This window comes from Pongo pygmaeus, chromosome 4 (assembly GCF_028885625.2).
Source record: "Pongo pygmaeus isolate AG05252 chromosome 4, NHGRI_mPonPyg2-v2.0_pri, whole genome shotgun sequence".
NCBI classification, from domain to species: domain Eukaryota; kingdom Metazoa; phylum Chordata; class Mammalia; order Primates; family Hominidae; genus Pongo; species Pongo pygmaeus.
The window spans coordinates 83453822-83476618 of record NC_072377.2 but is presented as its reverse complement, the minus strand read 5'-3'; the positions used below and the strand labels follow the sequence as shown (position 1 = coordinate 83476618).

The 22797-nt window shown below is 42.2% G+C and overlaps 1 protein-coding gene across 1 annotated transcript in view; it reads right to left on the bottom strand.

Moving 5' to 3' along the window:
- Window positions 1-483: 483 nt before the first annotated feature.
- CMYA5 (cardiomyopathy associated 5) overlaps window positions 484-22797 on the bottom strand; it is a 102899-nt gene continuing 80585 nt past the window's right edge. Inside the window, exons 10-13 of the mRNA XM_054488478.2 lie at window positions 10232-10365; window positions 8269-8368; window positions 5737-5910; window positions 484-1343 (exon numbers count right to left, since the gene is read on the bottom strand). Of these exons, the coding sequence (XP_054344453.1) occupies window positions 1097-1343; window positions 5737-5910; window positions 8269-8368; window positions 10232-10365 (655 nt within the window). The 3' untranslated portion in view covers window positions 484-1096. The remainder of the gene's footprint in view (window positions 1344-5736; window positions 5911-8268; window positions 8369-10231; window positions 10366-22797) is intronic.

The following is a 22797-nucleotide window of genomic DNA, read 5'->3' as shown; positions in this document are numbered from 1 at the left end:
ATGCCACTGTACTCCAGCCTGGGCGACAGAGTGAGCCTCCATCTCAAAAAAAAAAAACAAGAAAAAAGAAAATAAAATAAAACATCTGAATTCAAGTTTTGAAGTATTTTTTAAAAACTACAAGTATGATCAACACATTTACATTATAGAAGACAAGCACAATCATCTTGACATACATTCTAGATTTATCCACTTTGCACACATATTTTAGAAAGATTTTGAGGGATTCAATATAATATCTTAAACTGACCACTTAATTTTAGTAAAAATAGATTCCCAGCTTCTGTTAATTGACTATAACTATGGTCTGAGAGTGATTAGATTTTAAAGTGTGTGTGTGTGTGTGTGTGTGTAAAATTCTCACAGGAAAATCAATAGTAGTGCACCACACTGAAGTGTAATGAGTTTTACTCTGCAGTTTGTCCTGCTCCAGAGATGCCAGACCAGTAAGTTACATGGAGTAAGTTCACATAACACGACTGGTTTTATAGACTCTAACCATTTATTTAACGAAATGGATATTTCTACTATATAGCACTTTTCTACATTTAAAATTTTAGGGAGGAGAGACTCATGTTCTACAGTACACATTATTACAAAAGAGTTAATTATACATTTAAATCAGCTGAAACGCTTTCTTTAATGATTAGGATTCATCATCCTTTAGTGCAGTGAGGTGACATTTTGTGGAAAGCGTCCATGGCTCTTCGTCAGAGGAGATGTCTTACCAGCACAACCTTCCTTCACTCTGACCTGTCCATCAGAGGATTTCCTTTACCAGTAAAACAGATGGAAGTCCATTTCTCTCTTCTGGTTCCCAACTCAAGTGTAGATCTTTTAATTTAGGAAAGAACTCAAACTTATATAAACTGAAGAGTGGAGGTTGTTTTTTTCATTCTGTTTACTCACACACTGCTCTGTCAAGTCAAGGTTTTCTTGTTGATTTTGCTCACGTGCTGATTGCTACGCATGCAGCCATCATTAGTGCAAATGTGTGGGAGACTTTTTGAATAATGTATAGCACCCAAAGGAATGAACAGCAGACCCCCCCCGCAAAATTTAAATCGCTGCTCTTGCAAATTCTGAAAGCCAAGGATCACTTGTGCCTTACAGAATCCGGGGGCTCTATCCCCAGGTGCAAAGTGCATTTTCCAGGTTTCTCCAGGGCAAAGGCAGGGTGGACACCCTCATTAAACCTGTGCCTGACGATGAAGAGCAACTGCCCGCTCTCCGCGTTGATGAAGATAAGTCTCTGGTTGTTGTAGTCCAGCAGGATGCCCACTCTGGCTGGACGCTCAGTCACGTGAACATCACTCACGATACCACTGTAGAAAAATGTGTATCTGAAATGAAAGAGAATGGGAAACGTAAAACTCTGGAAATCTCAAAGAATTTGATAAGGAAAATCACTTGGGAATAACCAATTCTTCAGTTATTAACTCCACTTCACAATAAGGAGTTGCAATAATGCTGTCCCAAATACTTTCACTAGATTTCTTCTAGATGCTAAAATGCAGAGCTTATCCCAACAGATGAGCATGTTTAATAATTTTGCTCCTTCTACATTAGGAGGCAGTCCCAGAATAGCCAACATATGCCTCCCTTGTGATTTTTCTCCACATTCTAATTCTCTCCCAGCTGCCCACATGTTTTAACTACCGCATTCATGGCATGTCATTCTTTTGAATAAAACTCCTTTGAGGCTGCCATGTATTTTTAAAAGTACCGCAAGCTTGCCTTCCATACAATGTATTAATTTTACAGTTTTAAAATTTTATAGGTAACTTACATAAAGGCCTTTATGAAGTTTAAGGAATATTTCATTATTTTTGCCAACTTCATCCTTTGTTTCCACTCCCCCTTCCCCAAACCAACTCTCCTTTTTATTTTCTCAAGGTTTTCTGCAGCCTTGCCACCAGCGGGGTTGCCTTTGATTCCTCTCTTTAATTCAGACAAATTCAACTCAACGACTATTCCTGGCGCATATCCATGTATCCAGCACTTTACTAGGCGCTCTGGGGCATGTGAAGGACAGGAAGTGCTGTCCTTGCCCTCTGGGATCCCATACTGTATGGGACAGGAAGGAAAAACTGCTCACATTTGAAACTCGGACCACAGCTGGGAATGCCTCTCAGGGTGTAGATCTTCAAGTGTTTACTAGACACATTTAATGAAGCTGTTTTGGTTGTGAAGGGAAAGGTTCAAGGCCAGGCTGGAAAGGAGAAAACTGCTGACCAGCAAAGCTAAATTGCTCTATGTAAAAAAGTAACACAAGTTTGGGGTTTTCTCCTAGTAGTCTTAGAAACTGAGAATGGGGCCCTGAAGGTAGGGGAAGGAATGGAATGAGAGATGGAAGAAGAGAGATGAGGGAAAGGTCTATGGATGTGTAGGCTGGAGGGGTGGGAGCACAGCAACACCAGGGCAGTTTGGACCTAAGAATCTGGGTAAGCGACGGGTCTGGCAGGGAGGGCTGAGTATCTTCAAGACTTGCAACATCTGTCTTAAGGCCCAGAAGCTCAAGTGCAAGTATTTAGGGGATGGCAAGTTGGCAACTTCATTGCAGAAAGAAGCTCACGTGGAAGGGCAGAGGTTCACGGTGGTGGGGAGATAAGTGAGACTTTTGAGTTGATAAAGGACCTTTTCAATGCCTTGCTAATGAGAGAGATGCCACAATACTATGATGTTCTGGAACCTGCAGGACAGACTAAAAGTTTCAGGTAGCAATGATGGGGACTGGCAGTGTGAGCTGGGCTCTTACAGAAGGCTTTGGGAGCACAGGGCTCACACTCAGCCAGAAAGGACAGGCAGGACTTGAATAGGTGAAAAAGAAGGAGAAAAATCCACACAGTAAGGGCAGCAGCAGTGATGGTAAGGTGGCTGAAGAAGTCCATATGTGGCAGAGAACATCACCATTGGCCTGTTGGGTTTGGACAGGACACGGGGGTGACTTTTAGGATGTTACGTGGATAAGTAAGTCAGGGGCCAGGCTCTAGACTTGCCCTGTCTAATACAGTAGCCACTAGACAAGTGTGGCCACTTCCATTAAAATTAAACAAAATTTAAAATTCAGTTTTTCAGTCCTACCAGCCACACTTCTAGTGTTTAATAGCCACGTGTGGCACCATTTTTCTATTATTGCAGAAGGTCCTATTGCATAACGCTGGTCTGGAGGGTTCTGAATGCCTAAATGTGTCATTTCTCCTCCCCTGTTTGGAAGGTCCCTGGTCCCTGCAGGCCCAGCGTTGGTTATTCCTTGAGCCAATCCCTACCCGGGAGGCCAAGTGGGGAAAGGTATTTCCTGAATCCTTGTCTCCACCAGTTCTGCAGGACACAGAACCTGACCAGCCCTGCTTCTGTCTCCATTTCTGGCGGAGCACACATTCCACTAACCTCAACTCTGGCCTGAAGCCAAGCCTGCCTGCGTGGGGCCTGACTCTCTGCCTGGCTGGTCTCTGTTCAAAAAATAATCATCCAGAAGCCTGGCTCTAAACACCTGCATGATCCTGGAACTGCCTCCCCTCCTCCTGGTGGACTGAGGACCCTTACTCCCCTGAGTCCCACCTCTGGCCCGCACTCAGCCCAGACCCCTTTGGACTCTGGTGGTAACTCCCCTCTGGGCTCCTTGCCCCAGCCTGGCCACATTCTCCCTGGCTGCCCCTCTTCACTGTGTCCTGCAGGTGGTCCCACCCAAGTTCTGACACCACTGTACATGTTTGTAGATTTTTGAGCAGAAAAGGCAGGGACATGATGAAAATGATGTTTTAGAAATATTTCCCAGTTGCGAGTGGGTAGAGACTAGAAGTGAGGGTGCAGGCTGGGTGGCTGCTGCTGAAACTGCAGAGGAGGTGCGGAAGCCTTGAGCTAGCATGGCAAGTTTAGGAACGGACAGGAAGGAAACCAGCAGACTCTCCTGAGATGATCTTCACGCCTCCTTCCCAATTGTGACATCTGAAAACCTAGATTCTGTGAGTAGAATCAAGAGTGATACAGGTTGATTTAAAATCATTAAACCAGAAAAAGTAGAAGACAGGAGGGGCTGCCACAGGAGCGTTCTCAGAGTCCCAGAGGCCAGGGTGGCCCATGCGAAGCCCTCGAAGGATGACATGAGGGCCCTGAGACCCTGCCTCTCAGTGCTGAGACCACACAAAGGGACACACTCTTCCTCCCAGAATCTATGGCACCCACTCCAAGCCTGAAAGAGCCAAAGGCCAAAGCTGTAGGTTGAACTGGTCAACAAAATATACAATTTTGTTTTCTAGAGCCTAGGAATTTGTTATTGGAGGTTAGCCCTTGGTGTGGGTTTTTTAAAGATTTGAGTGTGTACAGACATTTTCATGAAATTAATATGTAGTTTCAGCTCTGAATCTACTAACTGTAAACTGAGTTTGAGTGATTTCAAACTCTGGGTAGGGGCTGGGTCCTTATGCATTGCACAGCACTGAATATCAATTGATCATAATTGCTCTGACTTGATGAAATGTGACTTTAAGTAGTGCTTGGAGATGGTGTCCTTATGAACCATCTCAGAGAATCAAACTGTCAAGTAGGATGCAGGGAGAAATGTGCAGCCAGAGATATGTAAAATCCCAATCTGTGGGCCTTTTCTGGGAACTTGCAAGCATTGAAGGCTTCTTTTTAAAGGATTGCATTTGAATAATGCCTCACATTTGTATGATACTTTACCGTTCCTAAGCTCTTCCCTGTACCTGACTTCATGTGACCCTCACAACCCCAAAAGGTAGCAAGCCAGGCATTACTGTCCCCTGCTGAGCTAGCTGATTTAAGGTATGCTCAAAGGGTTAACCCACTTATGGCAAACAGCCAACAGGAGGCTAATTTAGGATGGAGCCAGACCTAAAATTGGATTCCTGGCTCCTAGTCCAGTGTTCTTTCTATTAAACCATACTGCGAGCATATTCAGATCATAATATGCCTGCCTGATCGCTCTGAGGCTAACACAGGCTAATGGCTTTTTCACATCAACCAACCAAACAATACAGGTAATATAGAACAGAGATTGGCAAACTTTTTCTGTAAAGGGACAGATGTAAATATCCTAGGATTTGGCAGACATCTGTCACCTCCGCCATTGTAGTGTAATACAATACATAAACAAAAGAGCATGACTGTGTTTCTGCAAATTTATTTACACAGACAGGCAGCGAGTTATATGGGGCCTATGGGCTACAGTTTGCCAACCCCTGATATGGACCAATGTGGAGGGAGGTGTTGGAGATCCACTTCTTCCTCACTCCTGTTGATTCCTTCTCTGTGGAGGGACTCCTTTTAGCATTACCCTTGTGGTGTCTCTCCGCCCTGTGGTGAGTTCAGAAGGAAAAACTGTGATGCAAAGCCCAGCTGCCCCTCCCTCTTCCCTATCTCTTACTCACTAGCTACCAGGGAGACACACATCCTTCTCTGCTTCTCCAGGCACCAACTCTGCCCTGCAGAGCAAGGAAACTGACCTGGCCCAGGCTCTGGTTGGGTAAGTCTGCCTCATAATAGGGTTTAATATAAGAAACCCTCTTCAGGTATGATTCACACACTCTAAAATCAGCTTCCTCAGTAATCAGAGTCAGAGTTTCATCTCCATATACTTGACTCTTGTTTTCTTTCTTAGTTGGCTCAGAAGTTGAGCATGGAAGTGGGTGCTATTTATCAGGTCCCTCAGAGAGCCCTGCCTGGACACCCAAGCATAATATTTTGATGAAGAGGGGAGGGGAAGGGCTCGCTTACCTCTGTGGGTCAGAGCAGTGCATGTACCACGAGGTCTCTCCTTGTCCCAGGGCACCTGCCTGCACAGCCGAGCTGGAGCAGATGCCGAGTCGATATGCTGGGCAGTCTGTGACTGTGGTTTCCCAATAATGCTGGCCACAGGAAGGCAGCTCCTCACCCAGCACTGACGGGATTCTGCGGGTGAAGTCAATCAGAGTATGCTCAGTGCAGGAATCGCCGGCCTGTATCTCATGAGCATAAACATTCACAAACTCACACAGTTTAGGCAGGATTCTGCCCTTGGAAACTGTTGGAATTTAACTAAAGATACTCTGTTCATTGTATCCCTAACCTTAACCAGATCACCACAGAACTCTCCAAACTCTCAACAGGCATTTGACATATTGCCAGTTACATACATACAACATGCATGTTGTACACTGCAACTCTTAAAAGAGCTGGGAATCAGGAAATAACTAGAATAATGGTAGGACAAAAAGAAATGCTGCAGTCTCTGCCTTTAAGGCGACTTCTCTTCATAAATACAAGGGAAGCAGGTAGGAAACATAATTTGCATAGTTTTTTTTCCAAAACTTGCAAAAAAAGAAATCTCCAAAACCTTAACCATGAGTTCTATGCCTCCTGACCTTACTGGACACAGCCACCAAATGAGGTGCAGCTCTTAAATGACAGCTAGTGCTGGCCAGAGCCAAGTGTGGAATTAACTGAGTATAATTAGCGGTCAACAGTCTGCAAGATTCTGGCCTCTTTGAACTGTAGTAGGAGCCCTTAAGAGGTTGGTTGAAGGTTTCTTTTTGTCTCACCTTAGCTATTTTTATAAGCACCTCAGTGAAATGAACCAAAAGCACTTTCAACTGCTGATGGGTGACCTTGTTTGCAAGAATTGCTCAATTTTGCTTGGAAATGGCTGAGACAGCAAGGAAGCATTTTTAATTTAAGCAGTGTTAATATTCAGTCAGCACTCTCTCCCTCTCCCCTTTAACAGATGAGAAAATGATTAATGCAAGGGAATGTATTTCACTTTTCATGTCTTTACTCAACCTCATTTCAGAGAGGTGGCTACTGACAAGCCCTCACTCTGGAGCAAGGCCCAGCTGCCTGATATTTATGAGCTAATTTTCAGGTTGATAATATATAAAATTCTATAAAACACATTACAGTTATCATCGGTTATTATCTGTGAACTCTTACCCTCCTCCAATCTATTTATTTTCTTTTTGATGTTTTGAGGAATCCAAAAGACAGAAAAGCTCAATCTATTTCTTCAATCTATTTTTTCCCTGAATTCACTCATTTGTATATTTTTAGCACCTGCAATGTTCCAGGCCCCATGCTAGATTTGAGGGATTCAAAGATGCACAAGACAGGGCTGCTGCTTGAAGATGATGATGAGTAAGTGGCTGACAAATGACCCCACAAGTTATCTGTTCTTTTACACAGGTAAGATCAAAGGGTGCCAGGGTCCAGAGAAGCCTTGGCCAGAACTAGGAGCAGGTAACACCTGAGCTTGGCCACAGACAGGCAAGTAGCAATGTGACAGGGAAACAGTGCAAGTCACTGCTGGCTGGCTCAGTGCCTTCTTGGGAGCACCTGCCAGCCACCGACACCAGGGCACAGCAGCACCATCAGCAGCCTGTGTTTCACATGTGTTACAGTTTTCAAGAGTTTCACATACCTTCTCCCATTTTGCCATTTTGATCTGCAAAATAACCCCCAGAGCTTGCAGGCAAATCACAGGGCAGTTTCCTCCACCCTGTCCTCCGCCTTTCCCTCTTCTTTTCTTTGATGCTTCCTTTTGCGGGAGCTACTATGGAAGCAAGATTCTGTGGCCAGAAACTAGGAACTCAATAAAATGTCCTTCTCTTCTATGTCTTTTTTTTTTTTTTTGAGACAGAGTCTCGCTCCCAGGCTGGAGTGCGATGGCACAGTCTCAGCTCACTGCAACCTCCACCTCCGAGGTTCAAGTGATTCTCCTGCCTCAGCCTCCCGAGTAGCTGAGATTACAGGCATGCACCACCACACCTGGCTAATTTTTGTATTTTTAGTAGAGATGGAGTTTCACCATGTTGGCCAGGCTGGTCTCAAACTCCCGAACTCAAATGATCTGCCTGCCTTGGCCTCCCAAAGTGCTGGGATTACAGGAGTGAGCCACTGTGCCCAGCCTCTTCTATGCCTTTTCAAGAGGGTTGATAAAATATCTGATTTGCTATAGAAAAATAATAAATGAATTACTGGACCCTTTTTCTCCCCCACTGAACCAGAGATCATACCTTAAAATAGCCAATGTTTTAACCAAACCATCTGTGCTTATATTTCCAATAAAAATATTGACACTTCCTCCAAGTGATGAACTATTGCTCGGTAGGGAACCACAGCCAAACAGTGTGGATGTGCACACATTGATATTTGAGACCACATCCCAACATGTTCACTGCACCATGAATATGCTCAGGGGAGGCCACCCTGAGGCGACACACCCTAAGACCCTACTGCTGGGCCATCAGCCCACTTGTGCTTTCTTCTTCTACTTACTCCGTCAGCCGTCTCCTCTCAGCAAAGCTGATCACTGTCCCACTTGAGGAAATGTGTAGAGCAGGATGAGCTGTTTCTCTCAACAAGAGAAATCTGGTTCCTATTGCAGGTGAGAAAATAGGATTAAAACATTGCCACGAGGACCAGTGCTGTCCCTAGGCTAAGCCCCACATTTCAGACCCTAGACTCTCTTTCCCCTGATGTCAAAATCCCCCATGCAGTGTCTTCAGATCCACAGCTGAAAATTTCACTCATGATAAGGCCTTCGTGGATGCTGGTGGCTGGTTACCTCTACGTGGTGCCATAGGCACGTCCTCATGGTGTACCCTCTATTAGTGCTCACCTGCTGTGCAGTGTGCTCCTTGCACCAGTAGCATCTACATCACCTGGAAACTAGTTACAAATTCAGACTCTCAGACCCCACCGCAGCCCTCTTGACTTCGAATCTGTATTTTAACAAGATCCTCAGGAAATATGTGTGCATATTAAAATTTGGGGATACAGGCCAGGTGAGGTGGCTCACGCCTGTAATCCCAGCACTTTGGGAGGCCAAGGTGGGCAGATCACAAGGTCAGGAGTTCAAGACCAGCCTGGCCAACATGGTGAAACCCCGTCTCCACTAAAAATACAAAAAATTAGCCAGGCATGGTGGTGTGCACCTGTAATCCCAGCTACTCAGGAGGCTGAGGCAGGAGAATAGCTTGAACCCAAGAGGCAGAGATTGCAGTGAGCCGAGATCACGCCATTGCACTCCAGCCTGGGCGACAGAGCAAGACTCCGTCTTGAGAAAAAAAATGGGGGATGCACTGGTATAACCTAAAGGAGAGACTCTAACAATGGAAGGACAGGCACCATATTGGGACTGCAGGGAGAACACTGCTGGGAAGACAGCCCTCGCATCTTCTCTTCATAAACATCAGGCTGGCCCTGACTATCTCACAAACGAGGCAAAAGCACAAGATGTTGCTGGGTAAGCCGATCGCTTGTTGCGCCCACTCAACCTTGTGCCAGCTCTGGGTCTAGGATAAGATAATAAAATGGTCCTCTTTCCATTCCTCACTTCCTTTCACAAAAATTGCAAAGACAAACATTTTTTGTTGGCATCATCTAGGTATTTTCCCAAAAATGTCATTGAATAGTTTTATCACTTCCTTGAATTACTCTTTTGGTCATTCGTTCAACAAACATTAACTATCACAAACTATGTGCCAGGCATCAAGAATAAACAGAATAAGGCTAGTAACTTGCTCACACAGTTCAAAGAATATCCCCAACCTACCACACATACACACACCATATCCACAAATTATAACACATTGTGAGTCCGATAAAAATCATCTGGAGAGGCCAGGCGTGGTGGCTCACACCTGTAATCCCAACACTTTGGGAGGCTGAGGCAGGCGGATCACCTGAGGTCAGGAGTTTGAGACCAGCCTGGCCAACATGGCAAAAACCCATCTCCACTAAAACAATCTAAAAATTAGCCAGGCATGGTGGATGTGCCTGTAATTCCAGCTACTCGAGAGGCTGAGGCATGAGAATCACTTGAACCCAGGAGGCAGAGGTTGCAGTGAGCCAAGATCATGCCACTTCACTCTAGCCTAGGCGACAGAGTGAGACTCTGTCTCAAAAAAAAAAAAATCATCTATAGAGATTTCTAAAAACATAAGTGTTTGAGCCCATCTCCAGATCAATTCAATCAGGATCTTCAGGAGTGGAGGTAGGGAAACAGTATTTTTTAAGCACCCTGGCTGATTGCTAATAGGTAGCCAAGGTTGAGAACCTGTAAAGCAGAAAAACAAAAGAAATATCTTGACCTTTGACCAACCTTGGGTCCTCATGACAAAAACCTACCGACAGTAGGTTGGGAGTTTATAAAGTTGCCCTCTAGGACATCTTCTCTGAGGGGTGGAAGGGAAGAAATAGCTTGGAAATAGCTCACTGTGTGCAAAGGAGAAAGTACCTCTGGTGGAGATGAGAGCAGCTTCACTCTGTTCACTTGTCCCAAATGCATTGATGGCCCTCACATAGAAAAAGTAGTTATCATTGGGTTGGAGGTTAACTTTCAGCTGGAGCCCTTTGATTCCAGAGAAAGATCTAAATACAAGAGGAAAATAATAATTTTAAATATAATGCCATGTGCTAAATGATTCCTATTTCAATTTGGTAGTGAATGAACATCTTTTATTAGCAACAAATAACTTATTTTCTTCCCCTTTTGTGGCCACTGGATTAGCAAGCCAGGTCCTACAAAATGGCCATTGTCCACTAAGATTACTTTATCAAATAATTTCTATTATGTGCCTTCCAGAATGCTCTTTGCAACAGAACCAGACACTTAAAAAAATTCAGAAAACAGACTACTCTTGTGGTTAGTGAATCTCCAAGAATATATCATTTTCTTTATCAATTTTTGGCCAGAGGGCACTTTTGGATTAAGATGATATTAAACCAATCTACGATGATTTTGTACATGATCATCACGCTAAAGCCACCAAAGTTAATAGAAATCAAAGATCTTTAAAGAAGATGAAATCTTTTAAAGCAAACTCGATCTTGGCAAGAAAAGAGAATTCTAATTGCAAAAAAAAAAAAAAAAATCCTCAACGTTGCTGTTCCTAAATAGCCTATTTAAATTAAAAGAAAAATGCTGATAGTAGTGTCTAATTGGCAGTGGGCTTGGCAAATACACTGTAACAGCCCTACCACTTAATACAAATAGACTTGCTGGATTTGAAGATGGAGCTCTCTGAATCTGCCAACAAGCTAGAATAGTTTTGTGCTTCTTTCCTATTCTCTTTAATCTGTGTGATATCATAGCCTAGAGCGTGAATTAAGAAAAAAAAAAAAAAGCAAGCAGGGCTCTTTCTTTAAACTTCCATTTGGAGAGTCCTTAGAGTTACAAGTTAGATTCCTTGCTAATGAAAGTTCCTAACCTGGGTGCTGGAGAGCCAAAGTCCTGCTCCCAGGAGATATAATTGTCAATGAATATAATAGTACAACAGCCTTCATGTTCATTCTCAGAAGGGTAGGGTTTTTTGTTTGTCTTTGTTTTTTTTGTTATTAATGAATATACCACAAAAGCATCAGAATCAAAGAGTGGTCACTGTTCATCCACAGATGAATTTTTTTCCAGGTTATTTCTACTTTTGCTGATTTATTTCACTTCCTAATACCTGTCTTAGAGAATAACATGGAGAACCAGAAAAAGGAAAAAGTGTTCTTGGCCCAGAAAACAAACAAATTTCAAACTTCTTAAAAGCAAAACATTTGTACAGAATAACCACCCCACCCCGACCCCATGTCTAAAAGGACAAAACTCATGTTGTGTTCCCTCAGAAGGCCAGGGGCAAGGGGAGCAAGCACCCTGGACCTGCTTGTGTAACTGCTGTTTAGTGCCCATGTCTGGAAAAGGTCAGTGCAAACTCCTTGAATCATATTGGTTGTTAGTTTAGAACTGATCACCTGACCAGGCCCTCAGGAGAGGACTGTCCTTAGATACACTCAGACTGGATCAATGACATTGAGCCCCACGTCCACTGACAACTAATTAGGCTTCAGTTAATTAATGAAAAACCATGTCCTATGATTGAGAATGTAATTTCTAATTAATATCTAGAATATTATTCTGGGGCAGATGTATTGCTTATCTTATTGGAATTGATGACTGAAGAAATGTTTTAAATGAACATTAATTATAATTAGTAACAAAATTATTGTCTCACTAAGCATAGTCAGCCTGAACTGAATTTCAGACTTCATTCGCTCCCTAAATAAATATGTATTGATCACTTATCATGTGCCCAGGCCCTGTCTCTGCCTGTTATTCTGAGGGCTTGTTGAGGAGGCGGGGGTGGGAAGGGGAAAAGTGACAAGGATTGGTGGGGAAATTTTAGCTTTAGAGACAAAGAGAACACACTGGCTTCATTTTATAACAACACAGTTGTTAAATAGCAAGGATACTGTTTTTTAGGTAAGTTTTTGCCCTTAAGATGATGAAGTCTGTCAAGGAGAAAATTCCACATATATAGTCAACTGCATGCTCTGTCTCATTGCTCATTTAAAGAATAAAGGTTTACATGGTACTGAAGTCAAAATATGGGATCCGTCCTGCTTTCAGTGCATGAAACAGGTCAGGCAGATTTGACAAATGTGCACAATGTCCTCATTGAATCTGTGAAATAAAAGCAGCAGGCACACAAACAAAAGTAATACGAAATGTGGTGGTGTTTTATTGTATATAAGTTGCCATCTTATGCTCAAGCGCCAAGAACAAAGCAAAAAAGGTTAGAACAAATGGTTCATTTCCTTGTCTACTTATTCTAACTCCACTCAGATGTCACCAAAGTCTTCACGTCAGCTGTCCCTGCTTTAAAAAGCATGGAATTTGAGATCTAAAGAGTAGCACTCTTCCAGAGATTATGATTTTTTTAATTTTAGAAACAAAAATTTGTCATAATTGTAACTAAGTCCATATGACTTATAACAAGCATTGCATAGTTTGCAGTAGAATTCAAGTTCACAGAATACCCAAACTAAGGTGAGTGATCAGACAGCAAATGAAGCCACGATTGTTGATACTTAGTCGGTGCTTAGGGATTTTATACCAGTAAATAACATGACCGATGTGACTATGATTGGAAGTCTACAGCCAATAATACAATTTGAAAGACAATTAGAAATTTGACTCAAATGGTCTCATTTTGGGCCCTAAGCGTGGGATCCTCCCTACAAGTGCCATAGTGCAATGGAAAGAGATGGCTTTATGTGTGGAGGTCCCAGAGACGTGAGGGCAGTGAGCAGCGCAGCACCTAGAGCCTCTGAGCAGCAGCCATGAAGTCGATTGCTGGTGGATGATAAGCTCGAGTGGAGCTGAAACTTATCACAGAGCATTGTGCCCAGCAGGCTTCAGAGGCCTCTCAACCTGCTCATTTCACCCTTGGTAGCTCCACTGCTACAAAGCAGAGAGAAATGACTTAGAGGAGACTCACTGTCTCCTCAGAAGGCCTTGGGCTGCCCTGCGAATGAGAGACGGTCTCTTTCTCTTTTGTTTCAGAGGCAATGAGTGGAAGCCCCCAGCAGCTGATGCCTGAGAGGGCAGCATCTCTAGCTTGGGCCCTTTTATTCTTGAGTTTTGGCAAGGAGCAACTGGAAAGTTTGCCACGATTAAGATGGACAATGGGGTGAGAATCATTTTTGGTAGGAACTGAAAAGGATTTTTATGAAGTAAAAAATAATTGGGGACATAATGGTTAAGGGGGATATTAAAAACATTCCCATTAAGTCAGAGAGAAACATGAGGTTAAAAACACTGGGAGGTAGGAGGTAAAATTACTACCATTTGCAGATGATGGGACCATTTATCTAGAGAACCCAAGAAAATCAGCTGAAAAACTCTCACATAATAAGAGAATTCAGTAAGATGGCTAGATATAAAACTGATACAAGAAATCAAAAGCCTTTATATACAAATAACAACTAGATAGGAGATAAAATGAAAAATCTTATTTAGAATAGTGACAGACATAAAAATATACGAATATATAAGATCTATATAAAGAATATTTTTAAGATGCTACTGAGGGAAACACAAAAAAAGACTTGAGTGAAGGGAAAGGCACATCAGTTCTCGGATAGGAAAATGCAACATCATAAAAATTTCAATTCTCCCTAAGTTAATCTATAAATTTTACATGATCTCTAAAAATAACAAATTGTCAGGAGCAGGCTGATGGAGGAAGCTACGCATCCTGATTCTAAAGATCATATCAAATACAAACTAGCAAATAGAAAAAAAGTCAGGAAGCGGCAACCTAATCTACCACGAATTCTAAATTATAAAGCTACAATAATAAAACCAGTATGGTCCTGGGGCATAAATAGATGGATCAATAGACAGATTATAAAGGCCAGGAATAGACCCAAACATATAGTCTCTTGAGTGTATAATAATGGAAGTATTTCAGATCAGAAGGGAAAATGATGGGTTTTCCTGATGGGACAGCTAGATAGCCATACTAAAAAAAAAAAAAAGTAGGATTTCCTACTTCACACAATCAACTGAGATAAATTCCAGATGATAAAATACCTGGTTTTAAAAATGAAATTACTGTATTGGCTACTACAAAAAACATGAGTAAATAAACATACACACACACACACACACACACACACACACACACACACACAGAAAGAGAGAGGGTGGCGGGGGCAGGGGGGCATTTTAAAATATGCTACCCAAGTTAAAAGCTATTTTCAAAAGAGATTGATAAATTCAACTCAATTATTATAAAAAATATGCACAGTAAAAAAATTTTAAAGATTTGAAACTTATATCTTAATAGGAAAGCTAACTTCCTTAAAAAACAGAGCTTCTACAAATCAAAAAGAAAAAATACCACAATCCAAGAGAAAAAAAATTGCTAGGAAGTGAACAGTTTATAGAAAAGGAAGTACTGTACGTGGCTCTGAACCATATGAAAAGATGTTCAACCTAATAAAAGAAATGCACAGTTAAACTAAAATAAGATTTCATTTTCTACAAATTGTCAGAAGATCAAAAGTTTTATCATCCCTTGTTTAGGCAAGGGTATGAAGAACTAAGCACTCTTATACACCACTAGTCAGAGTCAAACAACTACAACCTCTATAGAGACAGTTCAGTAATATCTATCAAAATTCACAATGTACACACTTTTTAACCAGTTATTCCACTTCTAATAATTTAACAAATATATTTGCACGTGTGAAATGATATATGCACAAGGTTTATTACTGCAGCATTGTTTGTGATGGCAAGAGAATAGAAACAACTTCAATGCCTCTCAATTGGTAAATAAGTTAAATTATATTCTTTTTTTTGTTTTTAGATGGAGTCTTACTCTGTCACCCAGGCTGGAGTCCAGTGGCATGATCTCGGATCATTGCAACCTCTGCCCCACCCGGGTTCAAGCGATTCTCCTGCCTCAGCCTCCTGAGTAGCTGGGATTACAGGCAACTGCCACTGCACCCAGCTAATTTTTGTATTTTTAGTAGAGATGGGGTTTCACCATCTTGGCCATGCTGGTCTTGAACTCCTGACCTCGTGATCCACCTGCCTCGGCCTCCCAAAGTGCTGGAATTACAGGCGTGAGCCACTGTGCCCGGCCTAAATTATATTCTTAAAACAATACACTAAAACTTCAAAATTTTATTTTTATTTTTATTTATTTTTTTTTTAAGATGCAGTGTCACTCTTGTCTCCCAGGCTGGAGTGCAATGGCACAATCTTGGCTCACTGAAACCTCCGCCTCCTGAGTTCAAGCAATTCTCCTGCCTCAGCCTCCCAAGTAGCTGGGATTACAGCTGCCTGCCACCAAGCCCAGCTAATTTTTGTATTTTTTTTTAGTAGAGATGGGGTTTCACCACGTTGGCCAGGCTGGTCTCGAACTCCTGACCTCAGGCGATCCACTCACCTCGGCCTCCCAAAGTGCTGGGATTACAGACATGAGCCATCACACCTGGCCTAAAATTGTTTTTTTTAATTGAAGTAGTTTCATATGTATTGATATGGGATGCTCACCAAGGAATATTTGTAAGCAAGAAAAGCAAAGTGGTGAAACATATAGTACGCTACCATTTGTTAAAAACTATAGATGTTTGTATGTGCATAGACTATCTGGAAGGATCAATATGAATCAGGTAACAGTAATTGCTTCTGGGGAGGAGAATTGGGTAGGTAAATGATAGGTAGAAAGGAGACTTAATTTTCACTGTATTCTCTTTTGTATCTTTTTAATTTGTACCATAAATACATATTCTCTATCCAAATTTAATTAAATATCTTACTTTTAAGAGCTATATTACCATCTCAGAAGTTCAGGAGTTGGTTGAATGTGTTTGCACAATCTCAAAGGGGACGTTAATTTGAACACTGTAAAGTAGCTTCTCCAGGAATTTGATAATTCAGCAATTTGTATGGGATGGACAAAAAGGAAAGGAGTATGTATGTGCTTAAGGTAACTTGAGGGGTTGGCAATTACAGGGTGTAGTTGTTCTCTGCACCACCATGTCCAACCCCTGGATCTAAGCATGCTTTCTCCCCAGGGGAGGGGGGCGGCCTATGTACAAACAATATGGAGGAATCCAGTGCTGTGACTCCTAGGAGCAGCCTACAGTTACTGTCGTCACTGCAGTGTACCACAGATGGCTAAGTAGGTATTGTTTTTTTAAAAACACAGTTGGCTTTTACTGACATTCACATTGGCAGCACCAACATTCAGGCAGTCAGTCGACACCACATAGTGTGAACTGTGAACAGAGTACCCGGTTGGGCCCTGAAGGACCAGCTGGTAAGGCAGTGTTCCCCAAGCCTGCCTGGGCATATTAGATCTTCTAAATCGGAATCTTAAGAGGGGCCTTCGAATCTAAGTGTTTAGTAAGCATCCCGGTTGATTTTTATGATCATTTAGGTTGGGAAAAATAATCATAAGATAATGCGGGGTAAGAAGGTGTGGGAAGGAAAAAAAAAACTGCTTGAGAACATGAGCAACATTAAATATAAAAAACTAACTGAATAGCCATGGCTGTGTGAAGCTACTTACAAAATCTTAACTAACTGTCAATATGGATCTTTTTGTTTAAGGTGAAACACTTGGTTAAATCAGGATTGAGAAGATTTTCCTTTTTAAAAAAGTTGGTAAATAAAAATTTTTGAACAGAACGATTTTTCTTTTGATAAATGATCATATTATGAGACTCGATGGTAAGCGTCTCACTCTTAGTTCATAAAAGTGTGGAAAATAACATGGGGGCTGAATGGCCAGGCTGGTCTTGAACTCCTTGGCCTCAAGCGATCCTCCCACCTCAGACTCCCCAAGCGCTGAGATTACAGGTGTGAACTAACATCACTCTTAGTTCACAACACTGTAGAAAAGTAATATGGGAGCTGAATCCTGACAACCATGGGGCTTAGGCTTTCCTATAATTAGACATTCTTGCAAAATCAGCATAAGCCAAAGGTCCCAGCAGAAAGACTCTAGATTTTTGTTTTCTCTATAGTTACCCTCCAAAGGCTGAATGGTATCATTTATATTCCAGGCAGAGAATCCTAGGAGCTTAGTAACATTCATTCCTCTGGATTCTCTAGGCCCTTCTTTACCCCTCCACAGTCACACAGGCAAACAATTCCTTGAGATCCTCATAAAACTGCCTGCCCAGAATGGTGACTTCACATTATGCTTTCAGATCCTGTTTAAAATAATGGTTATATAGAGAATGTTTTTGCAGATTTTGTAAAACTGCTCTTAAAGACAATCACTATTATCTTGTTCAATAGCCCTTATATAAAGATCTACATGAAAAATTCATCTTAGAGCTGAATGTCAAGAAATATAATTGTCTCTCTTAGTGAAATGTGCTTCCTTTTAAAAAAAGAGATGAGTTATGTAATCTCTTTTTTTCCTCTTGCTGTCTCCCCCTCTCTCCTGTTTTCTCCTTAGCTGCCAGTAAGTTCAGATTTAAATTTTGTGTTCCATTGAGGTTCAGTTCTTCACTTTCGGTCTCCTCAGTCCTGCATTATTTGGCTCTTGTTCTCACAGGATTGTTTTACTGGTTCTACTATGTTTGGGTCTTTCATTGTGGACAACCTGAATACTTTTGGAAATTGACAGGCCTAAGTTAGAAGTGAAGGAACTGATTGGGTTTCCATTGACTGAGGTTTTACTGTACAACTAGGAGGTGTTGTACATGATCAAAGTCAAATAAGGGTCATTTGGGAAGAAAGGTTTCATTTAGGAAAAGCCAAACGCCAAGACACTGGGGGGCGCGATGGGGAATCATCTTCACATAACTCCCTCTCCCAAAGGCTCCCTACAGAGGGATATGACAACTGGGTCAGGAAAACAATTTCACATACAGATTGGTGACTAGCTTTTAATTACTCAATGAGAATTTTGGCCCAATCATGTCAGTGACCCTCCTGTCACCCTGTGAAGAAGCAAGGAGCAGGAATGACTGCCTCCTTTAGCCACAGGGTGCAAGGAAGCTCCAATCTCTTGCTGTTGACCACTGGTCAGTCATCACCTATCCATCTGAAGGCTTAGGAAGAAAGATTTAAAGAAAAGAAAAATGCTGGGATTCCTCACTGTGCACTAAGTTCATTAGGAAACTTACCCTTATTTGTCCTTATTCCACAGACAGAGCAGTGGGTGTCCCCAGCTGAAACCACCCACCTGTGACAGGCAATTCTGTTCCTGCTCCACCAGGTGGGGCCCCAAAAGCTGGAAGAAGGAGGAATATGAGCTCACAGGCCCAGCACCCTGAGCCCAACTCCCTGGAAATGCTTGCCCCGGAGGATGGCCCCGGGAGGGTCTCCCCAGCCCATAGCCTCAGCCAGGGCCAGGGAGCAGGAGACTCACTCCCAGCTACTTTCTGGCGTATTGACTCGCACAGATTTGTCATTCAATACACGGCTTCTCTCGCTGCAGCCCACACAGCTAATCCCTGTACTATATTTCTCTCAGTTTTCCCTCCTCCACCCACACTTCTTCTGACTTCTCTCCACACAGGAGAGACAGAACAGCTGAGGAAACAGCAGAACGGTGGAAAATTTTTGAAAGTGTTTTGAGCCCACCCAACCTGAGGAGAGCATTCAAAGAAAAACAGGAAGAAGGTGAGTAGGAGCTCCCTCAGCCCCCGCGCACAAGCCGGGGATTGTCACTCCCGCCTACCCCAAACCCAACAGGGGCCGACTGCTGGGACCGAGCCTCGGTGCCCACATGCAAAAATATGCAAATGTTTTCTGTGAGGATTATGGAATGGAGGCAGTTGCTCAGCTATTTCAGACACTGCGTCATGTAACTTGGGGGCACAGTAGGCTCACTCCATTCAAACACCCACCATAAAAGTTCAACTAGCACCTTTAGTCTTAAATTGGAATCACCAGAGGCCATTGTACCTGGGGAAGGACTGCAGGTCTGAAGATGGATGTGTTTCTGTTCTGGCAACCAAAATTAGATTCTCCAGTCTAGAGGACAACCAATGCCCTCTCTTCATGTGTGCGTGTGATTTAATATTACTCATCTTTTTTTGCCTTTTTGTTTTTCATTTCCTTTCAACTTGTCTTCCTACACCATACCAGAGCTTTGAAGCCTGCTTGTTTTATTGGGGGATTGGGGGTGGAAAAGAAATGTGAACTCATTTAGCTCTTGCTCCCTGTCTTGTTCGCTGGAGATCCAGCCAGTTAGATGGCTTGAAGTGGGCAAGGACAAAAAGAGATTGGTTAACCCACTTCATTCATTCATTCATTCATTCATTCATTCATTCATTCACTCATTCGTGAAACAGACATTTATTGAGTATCTACACAGATAAGCTGCCCGTTCATACCCCATTTACGGTCCAGGCTCAGTTAAACTAAGCCACAACAAATGGAAGTAATCTTTGATCCCCCTAATTTCCCTCAGGGACCTTTTGGATCTAGTTTAGTACTATAGAGTTTTTGCATGAAATTCAGAACCTATGTAAGGGTTATATAACCAATGGACAAATAAGCTTGTAAAGTCCTTCCCTATGAGTTACCCATGGGAAGGTTTCCAGTCCACAGATTAGACTAGTCCTATCTCCTGGTTAAATATCCAAGCACTACAATTAATCCATCCATTCTTCTTTACTTTGCTGGCACAATTTATTTTTGTCCCCATTTTAAATAAGAGATTATCCTCAAAGCTAGACTAACTTTTCTTACTAGTCAGTGTTATGTGTTTGATGCTAATTGATATTTACTCATGCCAGTAACACATATTTATTGAGTAGCTACAATATGCCAGGCACTGTCATAGGCACTGAGATGACAACTTCACACAATGATCCCTTCATGGAACCAACAAAGGAGTGAAATAAAACAAATCTTGGCTTGCTGTTCTTTCTCAGAGACAAAGTAACTTTATCCATTGCTGTACAGAGAATCAAAGTGAAGAATGGGGTTCTAATATAATAGACAAAAAGGAGGAATTGTTTGCATTTATTGACTAGAGATGATCAAGTTTTGAGCTTCTTTATATATCAATTCTACTGTAAGACTTGTTCTCCACAGCTGACATCTTAGAGATTGAACTACACAGACCGTAGTTAAATAGTTAAATGTTTTACAGAATTTTGAAGCATCGGACTGTGTAAAGAACGTTTTGAAGTTGGTTGTGAAAACCAGATGGTCAAAAGAACCACAACACATGGCCACTCCCAAAGAGCAGAATTTTCCTTCTGTCTTGAACTCTTACACTGAAGAACCAAAGAGATATAAAAATGAGTTTTGCAGTCCTGGGACTCTGAGATTAAAGATGAATTATTTCAGTCTGTTGATGCCAACCTAGGGAATAAGATATTGAGGCCTGTATTGATGGCGGATGGCTCTGATGTGGTGTGTCAGCAGTAGACTTAGCAAATGAACAGGGTAGTAATTTGTGGCCAATAAATTTTTTCCTGCCTCAAAAAATTATCCATTGTCAGACTCAGCAGGGATCCAGAGGTTGGAGTCAAACCTGGGCTATGGACTGAACATATCGTTGCACCTCCTGGCACTGAGGGGCCTCTTAGTACCTAAATGGAAAGCAACTCCATCTCCAACACAGCATTAAACTATCAACAAGGCTTCGCATGTGCAATTTCCCTTTATTTCTAAATTTGCTGGACTATAACCACTCAATAGCAAAGAACCCCTTGTATTGTTCTACAACTACTATAAATTTTTGCTTAGCCAGCCCCTAATATGCTTGCCTGCAACAAGAAAAATAAAAATGAATCGATTGGCAAGATCTCAAATAGAATAAGCTAATGACAAGCCTTATGTTTTAATAAGCTCGATGTTGGTCTTAATGAAATTGGTGGATGGTTTTTTTTTTTTACCTACAAATGGAACTGTCATTGGTTTCTTTGGCTTTCGTAAAGGATTTTTTGGAATGCATTGTTGTTATCAGAAGGAGTCTTTTCTTTTCTTTTTTCTTTTTTTTAGTTGCAAAGGCCCCAGGATAATCAGGGAAGGGAAAAACATTAACGAGAGGGGATTTGAATGGTAGTGCATTCTCTCTTCATATCTATGTTTTTCGTGGGACAGAGAAAACTAAGGATGCACAGTACCACCCAGTCATCAGGCTATTGAGGGATCCCTCAGTCTATTCAGGGCAGCAGTTCTAAAACTAGTGGAAAGAAGAAGACAGGCCTGCGTTTGAATCCTGACTCCATACCCTCACTCCATCATTTCATACTTTGGCCAGATTATTTAACCTCTCTGAGTCTGATTTAGTGGAGATCACTAACTGCCTCATAGGATTGCTGAGAAGGTTCACTGAGAGTAGGCAAGTTCCCGGCCAGCTGAAGGCCCTCAATGGAACGCCATCCCCCCATCCCTTCTCCTTGTAGCCATATTTATGAGATGACATCACTGTTCCCTAGTAAGATGGCTACTAGGTCTCAGGGTTTCCAGATTTCTGCTGATTTAAGTATCCAACTGTGCTGATGTGATTTATGCAAATACCAACCGGGGACGGATGCCATAAAGGGAATGAGTCATTTCAGAGCCTTCATTAGCAGGCTGATCTTGCCTCTGAAAGAGCTGGGTTTTCCTTACTGATGGTAGAAAACGGTGGGAGAGATTACTCTGGGACTCTGGCACTTCTGATACAGGGTTCTTCTCATATAGCATCAATGAGTTTTCACAGTTAAGGTCCAGGACTCCCCTAAGTGACATAAAGCAAGGGTTAACAGCTTAGACTTTGAAATCTTACAAAATGAGGTTTAAATCCTGACTGCTAATACGAGCTGAGTAGCCTCTCAAAGTGTCTGTTTCATCTTAAGAGTTTTTGTGAGGATTAAATGAGGCAACATACCTAAAGTACTTCGGCTAGTGATTGGCACATAGTAAATGCTCAATAAAAGTCTGGTTTGGTTTTTTTTTTTTTTTTTTTTCCCCTCTCTCCCTGTTTTGGCCAGAGTTCACCTCTAAGCTATTTGCTAATACGGAAGCCTGCCTTCCAGCAGTTGGCACATTAAAAGAGATGTTGTTTCTTGAACATTTATTATGTTTACACTTCTGCTTAAATGCCTACATCCCACCAAAATGTCCCCCACCTGATATTAATTCACCCTTTGATCATTATTTTGCGAAGCCTGTCTTCAACTTGAAAGAAACTATCATCATTGCTCAGTCATATAAAATTTCACATCATAACTAAAAAATAGTTGTTGATCATGAAGATAAACAAGAGCTTAAATAACACACTTTATTTAAAGCTGTCTAGAGGTGGCTGGCAAGATGGCCGAATAGGAACAGCTCCGGTCTCCAGCTCCCAGTGAGATCAATGTAGAAGGTGGGTGATTTCTGCATTTCCAACTGAGGTACTCAGCTCATCTCAGTGGGTGCAGCCCATGGAGGGCGAGCAGAAGCAGGGTGGGGCATCACCTCACCTGGGAAGCACAAGGGGTCAAGGAACTCCCTGCCTTAGCCAAGGGAAGCTATGAAGAACAGTGCATTCTAGCCCAGATACTATGCTTTTC